The 11,697-nt window shown below is 61.8% G+C and overlaps 1 protein-coding gene across 1 annotated transcript; it reads right to left on the bottom strand.

Annotated features, from left to right (window-relative positions):
* Nucleotides 1-192: 192 nt before the first annotated feature.
* LOC130599682 (shootin-1-like) lies at nucleotides 193-11,511 on the bottom strand. Its single transcript, XM_057410361.1, has 16 exons — nucleotides 11,451-11,511; nucleotides 9,845-9,921; nucleotides 8,008-8,068; nucleotides 7,764-7,858; nucleotides 7,105-7,231; nucleotides 5,882-5,979; nucleotides 5,614-5,695; nucleotides 5,376-5,470; nucleotides 4,704-4,850; nucleotides 2,408-2,561; nucleotides 1,854-1,974; nucleotides 1,573-1,622; nucleotides 1,162-1,271; nucleotides 985-1,044; nucleotides 735-894; nucleotides 193-314 (listed from the first exon to the last, which is right to left on the bottom strand). The coding sequence occupies exons 1-16, from the start codon at nucleotides 11,485-11,487 to the stop codon at nucleotides 193-195; spliced, it is 1,596 nt and encodes a 531-aa protein (XP_057266344.1). The 5' UTR covers nucleotides 11,488-11,511.
* Nucleotides 11,512-11,697: the final 186 nt, after the last annotated feature.

Genomic DNA, 11,697 nt, shown 5'->3' with positions numbered 1-11,697 from the left:
CTCCTCCTCACCCATCCCTCCTCACCCATCTCCTCCTCACCCATTCCTCCTCACCCATCTCCTCCTCACCCATCTCCTCCTCACCCATCACCTCCTCACCCATCTCCTCCTCACCCATCACCTCCTCACCCATCACCTCCTCACCCACCTCCTCACCCAGCCCTGGCTCCAGGCAGGGTGATGCCTCCTCCCCTACCCTGGCTCCCCGCTGCCTCTGGCTGGGCGGGCGAGCGGCCGGGTCCTGGGGAGGCCACTGGAAAGCCGGGGCCTGAAGGGGGAGCACCCGGATGGAGCCGCCCCGAGGTCCTCGTCCCCTGCGGAGAGATGGGAGATGTGGGTGAGGGCAAAGGCAGAGCCAATGGGGACCCGGTGCTTGTCACCAGTAGGGACCACAGAGCATCAGGTGGGGTAAGGGGACAGCGAGGGACGGGGGTGCTGGCACCTCCGCAGTCATGGAACCATGGGATGGGTTGTGTGGAAGGGACCTTGAGGCTCCCACCCCTGCCACGGGCAGGGACCCCTTCCACTGGAGCAGCTTGCTCCAAGCCCTGTGTCCAACCTGGCCTTGAACACTGCCAGCGATGGGGCAGCCACAGCTCCTCCATTCAACCCCTTCCCCAGTCCCACCACGCTCACAGCGCTGATCCCACAGACTGACCCCGCTCCCCTGGGATGCTCCCTCCACGCGGACCTCATCCAGCCCCATTATCCCCCTCCCAAGCCCTTCTCCGTACCAGGATCCGGCCATTCCTCAGCCTCAGCATCGCTGTGCTCCTCCGGGGCCGCATCCAGGGCACGGCGCCGGCGCTGCAGGATGGCCTCGAGCTGCTGGTCCCTGCCCTTGAGGCTGCTCTGCCGCGCTCCAGCCCTCCTGCTCGCCCTCCTCATGGCACCCTGGGGACCAGGGCACACAGCGGGGTGCTGAGGGGCAGCATCCCGGCACTGGGACACAGGGATGACAAGGGACAGGGGCTGGATGCTCACCAGGATGCTCTGCAGCTCCAGCGCCGCGCTCCTCCGCTTGCTGCCCGTCACCGATGCACCCTGCAGGAGGAGATGCGGCCTCATCCTGCTGCTGGTGCTGCCCAAACCCATCCCAAGTCCTTGGGTCCTCCCCGAGAACATCACCGCATGGGATGGGGACCCGTGGTCCCTCCCTACCTGTCCCAGGGGGGCCCGGTCCTTTGCGGGCCTCAGGACCACGCCGTTCTTTATCCGCTCCATCATCTCCTGCACGGCTCGAGCTTTGGCATCCTCAGCTCCTGGCTTGCCTGGGCAGGGAGCACCACACTGAGACCCTGCACGCCCGTGGCAAGGCTCAGTCCCTGCTGGGGGTCAGGAGACGGCACCTCCCTGCGGTGTCCCCATGCCCGGGGTCCATCCCTTGCTGCCAACCCCAACCATGACCCAGGGCTGGTAGCACCCTGCTCATCCCCATCACGCGCTGGGCAGGAGCGGGGGTGCTGCGTCCTGGGCACCTTCCTTTAGGGAATGAGGGGCTCACAGGGTGCCCCTTCAATGGCACCAGGACCCCCCAGTACAGATGCAATGGGGCCCATGGTGGGGACTTACAGCGCTGCAGGTTCACCAGCCCCTTCCTCTGTCTGATGGCCACGAGCGGGCTGGAAGGGAGAGGGGAGGTCAGAGCCCATCCGAGCTGCACCAGGACCCCCAACACCAGACACGGTGCCCAGTGACCCCCATCTGTATCCCATGGGGACGATGCCCAGGGATGGCGTGGGGACAATTCCCAGCGCCGTGGGGTGAAGGTTTCCCGGCCCAACTCATCTGCTATGGCAGGGACAGCCCGGAAGCCCCACGGCACCCATGGGGTGTCCTTCGGTGTCACTTACTCCACAGGCACAGTGGGTGCAGGTGGTGGCAGCGGTGGTGGTGGTGGTGGTGGTGCAGCCATCGCTGGGGCCTGGCTCTGCACCAGTGGGTCCTGGGCCAGCTTCTCCTGCAGCAGCCCCACTGCAATGGGGTGAAGTGAGGGCTGCTGCCCCTCGGAGACCGAGACACCCCTTGGGCATCCCTATGGGCAGCTCTATGGGCATCTCTATGGGCACCCCTACGGGCATCCCTTGGACATCCCTATGGACACCCCTATGGACACCCCTATGGGCATCCCTACGGGCATCCCTTGGACATCCCTATGGGCATCCTGACAGACATTCCTATGGGAACTCCTATGGGTATCCCTATGGGCATCCCCTGGGCATCCCTCTGGGCACCCCTATGGGTATCCCTATAGATGTCCCTATGGGCACCCCATGGGGATTCCTCTGGGCATCCCTTGGACATCCCTCTGGGCATCCCTCTGGGCACCCCTATGGGTATCCCTATAGATGTCCCTATGGCACCCCATGGGGATCCCTATGGGCATCCCTGGGGCTCCTGCTCCCACCTTCCTCCTGCAGCTCCCGCAGGCGCTGCTCAGCCTCCTGCAGCCGCATCCTCAGCTGCAGCTTCTCCTCCTCAGCCACAGCCAGGGCTGCCCGGGCCTCATCCAGCTCCTCCGGGCCCGGGCGCTTCCCCAGCTCCTCCTCCAGCTCCTGCACCTACGGGAATGGGGGTGCTGGAGCTGGGACCACGGTGCTGGCCCTGTTGGGGCCATGGGGGCTCCACGACCCACATTGGCCACTTGCAAGGAGCTTCAAGCTATGGTGAGGGCGACTGTGGGCTGGGTGGTGGCAGCTTGGGGGTGCTAACCCAGGGTGGGGGCTAACCCCACTGTGTGGTACCCCAGCCATGGGACCCGACAGTGCTGGTGGAAACCCATGGAAGAACGGCCTGTTTGGGAACCAGGCATGGGATGGGCACGGAGGGGGTGATGGGGGTCTGGAGAACAACCCCTCATGGCTGGGTACCAGCATGGGATGGGCATGGAGAGGGTGATGGGGGTCTGGAGAACAACCCCTCATGGCTGGGTACCAGCATGGGATGGGCATGGATTGGTGATGGAGGGGTCTGGAGAACAACCCCTCATGGCTGGGTACCAGCATGGGATGGGCATGGAGGGGGTGATGGGGGTCTGGAGAACAACCCCTCATGGCTGGGTACCAGCATGGGATGGGCATGGAGAGGGTGATGGGGGTCTGGAGAACAACCCCTCATGGTTGGGTACCAGCATGGGATGGGCATGGAGGGGGTGATGGGGGTCTGGAGAACAACCCCTCACGGTTGGGTACCAGCATGGGATGGGCATGGATTGGTGATGGGGGTCTGGAGAACAACCCCTCACGGTTGGGTACCAGCATGGGATGGGCATGGATTGGTGATGGAGGGGTCTGGAGAACAACCCCTCATGGTTGGGTACCAGCATGGGATGGGCATGGAGAGGGTGATGGGGGTCTGGAGAACAACCCCTCATGGTTGGGTACCAGCATGGGATGGGCATGGAGAGGGTGATGGGGGTCTGGAGAACAACCCCTCATGGTTGGGTACCAGCATGGGATGGGCATGGATTGGTGATGGAGGGGTCTGGAGAACAACCCCTCACGGTTGGGTACCAGCATGGGATGGGCATGGATTGGTGATGGAGGGGTCTGGAGAACAACCCCTCATGGCTGGGTACCAGCATGGGATGGGCATGGATTGGTGATGGAGGGGTCTGGAGAACAACCCCTCACGGTTGGGTACCAGCATGGGATGGGCATGGATTGGTGATGGAGGGGTCTGGAGAACAACCCCTCACGGTTGGGTACCAGCATGGGATGGGCATGGATTGGTGATGGAGGGGTCTGGAGAACAACCCCTCATGGCTGGGTACCAGCATGGGATGGGCATGGAGAGGGTGATGGGGGTCTGGAAGAACCTCCCCATGTTGGGCACCAGAGTGGGATGGGCATGATGTGGGGGGCTGATCCTGGTCACATCCAGTTCCTGCACCCACAGGAACCTCCACCAGCGCGGTGCCGTGACCCATCCCTATGTCACCCCCTGTGTCACCCCTGTGTCACCCCTGTATAACCCCTATGTCACCCCCATGTCATCCTTATGTAACCCCCTGTGTCACCCCCATGTCATCCCCATTGCCACCCCTATGTCACCCCCATGTAACCCCCTGTGTAACCCCCATTGCCACCTCCATGTCACCCTTGTGTCACACCCATTGTCAACCCTATGTAACCCCCTGTGTCACCCCCATTGCCACCCCTATGTCACCCCCATTGCCACCCCTATGTCAACCCCTTTGTCACCCCTATGTAACCCCCTGTGTCACCCCCATTGCCACCCCTATGTCACCCCCTTTGTCACCCCTATGTAACCCCCTGTGTCACCCCCATTGCCACCCCTATGTCACCACCATTGTCACGCCCATTGTCACCCCATGTAACCCCCTACGTCACCCCGTGTCACCCCCATTGCCACCCCTATGTCACCACCATTGTCACCCCCATGTCACCCCCATTGCCACCCCTATGTAACCCCCATTGTCACCCCCATTGCCACCCCTATGTCACCCCCTTGTCACCCCCATTGTCACCCCTATGTAACCCCATTGTCACCCCCATTGTCACCCTTATGTCACCCCCATTGTCACCCCTATGTAACCCCCATTGTCACCCCCATGTCACCCCCATTGCCACCCCTATGTAACCCCATTGTCACCCCCATTGTCACCCTACCCCCACCCCCTATGTCACCCCCATGTCACCCCCATGTCACCCCCATTGTCACCCCTTGGGGACAGCCCTGACCCTCTGGCGCTGCTCCCTCCTGGCCTCCTCCAGCTCCTGGGTGAGGCTCCCCACGTCCTGCAGTGCCGCCAGCAGCTGGGCACTGGGCCCCGTGCCCTGCAGCAGGATGGAGCTCTGCCGCTTCGCCTCCTTCTTCTGCACCAGCATCTGCCATGGGGACGGGGGCTCAGCGGGCCCGGAGCAGGAGGAGCTCCCTTTGCCGTGGGCAATGGGCTTGGCTGCCCTTGCCCCGGAGGCTGGGAGTGAAACCCACGGGATCCCAGCCCAGGGAGCTGCGATGGGTGACCCCGAGCATCCCCATCCCCTTGGTGCCGGAATATCGGGGTGTCTCCATCACTGAATCAGAGAGGTCTGGGGTGAAGGGACCTTAAATCCCATCCACCCCCAACCCCTGCCACGGGCAGGGACCCCTTCCATAGAGCAGCTTGCTCCAAGCCCCTGTGTCCAACCTGGCCTTGAGCACTGCCAGGGATGGGGCAGCCACAGCTGCTCTGGGCACCCTGTGCCAGCGCCTCAGCACCCTCCCAGGGAAGAGCTTCCCAATATCCCATCTCCAGCTCCCATTGAGGGACGCCAGCGGCAGCAGCACCCCGCTGCTCTCCCACCCCATGGGTGCCTTTCCCCCCCCCCCCCCAGCACCCATGGCCAGGGTGCCCCGGGCCCTGCCTGCACCTCATGGGCGAAGGCTTCTGCGTGCAGGCGCAGGTCCTGCTCCAGCTCGAGCTGCTGCACGGCCTCGCAGTAGTCCTGGGTGATGATGTGGGACACTGCAGGACAGCGACGTCTCAGGGGGTCCACGGCACCCCAGCACCTCGGCACCATGTGGGGACACCCAGGCCCCAGCGCCATCCGTCGCCATCACCGGCTCCCCCGCACTGGGTGGCACTGGGGCACCCAGCACCCATCTCACCTCTCTTGAAGGACCTCAGCGCCCGCTGGCTGGTGCCCAGGGCCGCCCGCAGGCGCTGCTGCTCCTCCTGCCCCAGCTCCAGCTGCAGCGGGACAGGGGCCGGGATCATCCAGGGGGTCCCCCCATGGGATCACCCCCGGGACATCAGGGAGGTGATGAAGGGTTGGATCCAACCCCTGAGCTCAGTGAGGAGCTGCAGGGATGAGCAGGGGGTGAGGATGGAGGGGAAGGGCTGGGAGGTGCCATTGGGGGGGGTCCCATTGGGTACCTGGTCCTGCAGGTCCTGCTTCTGCCGCTGCAGCTCCTGGATCTGGCTGCTGAGGTCCTTGCGCTGCTCCAGCAGCCACGAGACCTTGTTCTGCAGGGCTGGGGGCAGAGCGCAGGGAATGCGGGGTGGGAATGGGGAGCGCAGAGCCCATCCCTGGGGCTGGGATGCCACAGGGACCTCCCCAGCTCACCCCCGTCCTGCTGGAAGCTGAGGCGGGGAGGTGAGGCAGGGGCAATGGGGTGGAAGAGCGAGTCCCTGGGCTGTGCTCAGCACCCTTCTCCTGCCCAAAGCTGCCCTGAGCATCCTCAACCCATGGGAAAAGAGCTTGGATGATCCCAAGGGAGGGTTTGGCTGGAAGGGGGGTCCCTGAGGGCGCATCTCCAGGTACGGACACAAACCCAGGCAGAAGAGGGAAACGGGGTGGGAAACCAGGATGGGAAAGAGGGAAGCTGGGCAGCAGCACTTTCAGTTCAGCTTTTCCCTCTGGCTTCAGATTCACTTTCTCCTGTTTATCCGGAACAAGGACCAGGAACAACCCAAACGCCAGGGCCAGGCTGAGCCGAGCTTAGGCAACCCCGGGATGGGGCTGGTGCTGTGCTGCTTCTAGGTGGGGATGGGACGGGATGGGATGGGGATGGGATGGGGATGGGGATGGGATGGGGATGGGATGGGATGGGGATGGGATGGGATGGGACGGGATGGGATGGGGATGGCGTGGGGATGGGGATGGGATGGGGTGGGATGGGATGGGGATGGGATGGGATGGGGTGGGATGGGATGGGGATGGGATGGGGTTGGGATGGGATGGGGAAGCTGAAGGCATAACGATAGTCTAGCAATGGCGGAGCGATGGGGATGGGATGGGGATGGGATGGGGGTGGGGATGGGATGGGGATGGGATGGGGGTGGGGTGGGGATGGGATGGGGATGGGATGGGGATGGGATAGGATGGGGATGGGATAGGATGGGATGGGATGGGGATGGGATGGGGATGGCGGTGGGATGGGATGGGGATGGGGATGGGGATGGGATGGGGATGGGGATGGGGATGGGATGGGGATGGGGTAGGATGGGGATGGGATGGGGGTGGGGTGGGGATGGGATGGGGATGGGATGGGGATGGGATAGGATGGGATGAGATAGGATGGGATGGGGATGGGATGGGGATTGGGTGGGATGGGGTGGGATGGGGATGGGGTGGGGATGGGATCACCCTGGCTCACCCTCAAGCTGCTGCTCATAGCAATGGGCAGGGTCAGGGTCCTCCTCAGGGGGCACCTCCTCGAGCAGAACTTCAGGGGCTGCTTGGGCCAGGCTGAGCCTCTTCAGCTGCTTGTTCTCCTGCTTCACCTGGGGTGGGATCATGGAGCCATGGAAGGCTTTGGGTTGGAAGGGGCCTTAAATCCCATCCAGCTCCAACCCCTGCCACGGGCAGGGACCCCTTCCACTGGAGCAGCTTGCTCCAAGCCCCTGTGTCCAACCTGGCCTTGAGCACTGCCAGGGATGGGGCAGCCACAGCTTCAACCCCTTCCCATGTCCCACCGCCTTCATAGGGAAGAACTTCCTTGCATCCCATCCAACTCTTCCCTCTTCCAGCTGGAAGCCCTCATCCCATCCCTGCATCCCTTGTCCCAAGCCCCTCTCCAGCTTTCCTGCAGCCCCTTCAGGCACTGGAGCTGCTCTCAGGTCTCCCCTTCAGGAGCCTTCTCTTGTCCAGGCTGCCCCAGCCCAGCTCTCCCAGCCTGGCTCCAGAGCAGAGCTGCTCCAGCCCTCGCAGCATCCAGGTGGGTGCTGCCCTGGGTGCTGTGGGGATGCAGCCGCAGCCTCGCACCCCCAGGCTGCTGCAGGGTGACCCTGGCAGGGTGCTGGAGCCCAGCCCCACCTGCGCCGCGTAGGCCTCGGCTCGCTCCCGACACGTCCGCTCGATCTCAAACTCGGTCTCCAGCGCCGAGAGCTCGGCCAGCAGCGCCTGGGATGCTGCAGGGGCGCGGGATGGATGCAGGCACCGGCTCAGGTCCCCACTGCACCCTCCCACCGGCTCCATCAGCACCGGCTCCAGGGAGGGCTGAGGTCGCCCCAAGGCACAGGACCGGGGCAGGATGCGGCGCTGATGGGACGGGGCTCACCTTGCTCCAGCTCAGCCAGGCGCTGCTCAGCTTCACCCAGCTCCTGGCCATGGCGGGGATGCTGTGGGGGGAAAACACACCTGGAATTCCATTGGCACGGCACTGCCTTGGCATGGCTTTGTGTTGGGATAGCATTGCACTGGCATTGCAGTGGAACAGCACCAGCTTGGATGGCATTGCATTGGCACAGCACTGTGCTGGGATGGCATTGCATTGGCATGGCATTGCATTGGCACAGCACTGTGCTGGGATGGCATTGCATTGGCATGGCATTGCATTGGCACAGCACTGTGTTGGGATGGTGTTCCATTGGCATGGCATTGCATTGGCATGGCATTGTGGATGACATTCCATTGGCATGGCATTGCATTGGCACAGCACTGTGCTGGGATGGCATTGCATTGGCATGGCATTGCATTGGCACAGCACTGTGTTGGGATGGTGTTCCATTGGCATGGCATTGCATTGGCATGGCATTGTGGATGACATTCCATTGGCATGGCATTGCATTGGCATGGCATTGTGGATGACATTCCATTGGCATGGCATTGCATTGGCACAGCACTGTGCTGGGATGGCATTGCATTGGCATGGCATTGAATTGGCTCAGTAATCCATTGGCACAGCATTGCATTGGCACAGCATTGTGTTGGGATGGCATTCCATTGGCATGGCACTGCCTTGGGATGGCTTTGTGTTGGCACAGCGTTGTGTTGGGATAGCATTGCACTGGCATTGCAGTGGAACAGCACCAGCTTGGGATGGCATTGCATTGGCACAGCACTGTGCTGGGATGGCATTCCATTGGCATGGCATTGCATTGGCACAGCATTGTGTTGGGATGGCATTCCATTGGCATGGCATTGCATTGGCACAGCATTGTGTTGGGATGGCATTCCATTGGCATGGCATTGCATTGGCACAGCATTGTGTTGGGATGGCATTCCATTGGCATGGCATTGCATTGGGATGGCTTTGTGTTGGCACAGCGTTGTGTTGGGATGGCATTCCATTGCCATGGCATTGCATTGGCTCAGCATTCCATTGGCATGGCATTGCATTGGCACAGCACTGTGGATGGCATTCCATTGGCTCAGCATTCCGTTGGCATGGCATTGCATTGGCACAGCACTGTGCTGGGATGGCATTGAGTTGGGCCAGCATCCTGTTGCATGGCATTGGCTTGGGATGGTATTCCAATGGCATGGCATTATGTCGGCCTGGCACTGCTTTGGCACAGCATTGTCTTGGTGTGGAATTGTTTTGGCATGGAATTGCATTAGCAGAGCACTGTGTTGGTGGGGTGTTGCATAGGTGTTGTGTTGGCATTCTGCTGGGATGGCATCCCATTAGCATGGCATTCCATTAGCATGGCATTGTGTTAGCATGGCATCCCATTAGCATGGCATCATACTGGCATCCCATTAGCATGGCATCCCATTAGCATGGCATTGCACTGGCATCCCATTAGCATGGCATCCCATTAGCATGGCATTGCACTGGCATCCCATTAGCATGGCATCCCATTAGCATGGCATTGCACTGGCATTCCATTAGCATGGCATCCCATTAGCATGGCATTGCACTGGCATCCCATTAGCATGGCATCCCATTAGCATGGCATTGCACTGGCATCCCATTAGCATGGCATCCCATTAGCATGGCATTGCACTGGCATTCCATTAGCATGGCATCGCCTTGGCACTGCACTGGCACAGCGTTCCCCTGGCATTCCATTGGCTCCGGGCTCCCGGCTCGCACCCAGCCCTGAGCCACCGGATGCTGCCGCGCTGGCACAGAGCCGGGGCTGGACCCCCACTGTATCCCTATGGGATACCTGCACCACGGCTGCCTCTTCCTCTTCCTCCTCCTCCTCTTCCTCCTCCTCCTCGCTGCTGCCCGACTCCAGGATGGCTGCAGAGGAACCAGAGGCACCAGGAGGTCCCCAGCATAGGAGGAACCCCGGGAGGTGCCTGAGCCCTTTGCTCTCCTCACCCTGCTCTATGAGCAGAGGGGCTGAGCCCCCCTTGCCCCATGAGCTGGTGATGCCCCCGCTGCCGACATCCCTGCCAGGTGCTGGGAAAGCCATCCCTGAGCATCCTGCTGGTGAGGCCAAGAGGCGCCTGGATGGGCTTGGCTGATGGGGGACACGGGGGGACACTGGGACAGCCCCCAGCATCACCGAGCTTCCCCTCACTGAAGCAGCCCCATGGCACTGGGGTGAATGGTTTGGGGGGGGGAGACCCCACTGAGGAGCACATCCCCATGGGACCATCGCTGGGTGGTGCCCAGTGGTGGGGACTGGGATGCTCCATGGCTGCATGCGGGTCCCTTGTCCCCTAGTGCTCCGGCATCCCCCTTGGTGAGGCAGGAATCCAGCCCCTGCCACCGACCCTTCCCATAACAGCTGGAATCTGGCAGGGAATTCCCTCTGGAATCTAAATCCCCCCCAGTTTGTAACCCAGGCACCGGCTGCTGGGACCTTGCAATGCTGGCATGGGCTGGGGGGTCCCCATGGCACCCACCGGGCACCAGGAGCCCTCACTGGGAGCTGCACAGGGACCCCAGTACCAACTGTGGGGCTTGGATGTGCAAACGCTGCTCCCCAGGGCCTTGGCTCTTGTGAGATGAAGTTGTTTTGAGCATGAAAACACCCTAAAGAGGAGCTGGGATGGGCACTGAGCAGCACAGGGAGGGATGGAGGGATGCATGCATGCATGGATGCATGGATGGATGGATGGATAGATGGGTGGATGGAGGGATGGATAGATGGGTGGATGGAGGGATGGATGAATGGATGCATGGATGGATGGAGGGATGGATGGATGGATGGATGGATGGATGGATGGATGGATGGATGGATGGATGGATGGATGGATGGAGGGATGGATGGGTGGATGGATGGGTGGATGGATGGGTGGATGGATGGAGGGATGGATGGAGGGATGGATGGAGGGATGGATGGAGGGATGCATGGATGGATGGAGGGATGGATGGATAGATGGGTGGATGGATGGATGGATGGATGGATGGATGGATGGATGGATGGATGGATGGATGGATGGATGGATGGATGGATGGATGCATGGATGGATGGATGGATAGATGGATGGATGGATAGATGGGTGGATGGAGGGGTGGATGGAGGGATGGATGGCAGGATGGATACATGCAAGAGGGGATGGACAAAGGCACATCACACATGGGAGCTGCCAGTCCACCTAAATACACCCCCCTGGTCTTTCACCCCCTTGCAATGGAGCTGAGCAGAGGAACAACCCCCCCCCTTCCCCCAAGCCCAGTTCAGGGCTGGTTTCACCCTTTGCAAAGGATCCGTGAGCCCAGAGGCCACGGTGATGGTCGCAGCCAGAACCACCCCACCATGGGCTGCCCGACCCGTGCGTGAGCCCATCGCATCCTTCAGCGCAGGGAAGGGACCTCACCTGTGAGCTGCCCCGTGCCTTCTGCAGCCCAGGCCATGGCGTGGGGCCGGTGGGAGCCAGCACCCTGGAGCACAGCTGGGACCTGGGGCAGGGAAGTGAAACCCCGATGTCACCAGTGACGATGGGGGCTGAGCACCCAGCTCCGGGCAGGACTGGTCCTGCCCCGGCCGCAAGGCAGGCTCAGGGGGAACTGAAACCCCTCGTGCTCCAGCTATGAGCTGCTTTGAGCATGAGGGTGCTGAGGCTG

Source organism: Pezoporus wallicus, unplaced genomic scaffold (assembly GCF_028554395.1).
Source record: "Pezoporus wallicus isolate ANWC-B61680 ecotype Strahan unplaced genomic scaffold, APGP_CSIRO_Pwel_v1 contig_9622, whole genome shotgun sequence".
Classification (NCBI taxonomy): domain Eukaryota; kingdom Metazoa; phylum Chordata; class Aves; order Psittaciformes; family Psittacidae; genus Pezoporus; species Pezoporus wallicus.
Note: the sequence above shows the minus strand (reverse complement) of the source record. Positions and strands in the feature narration are given on the sequence as shown.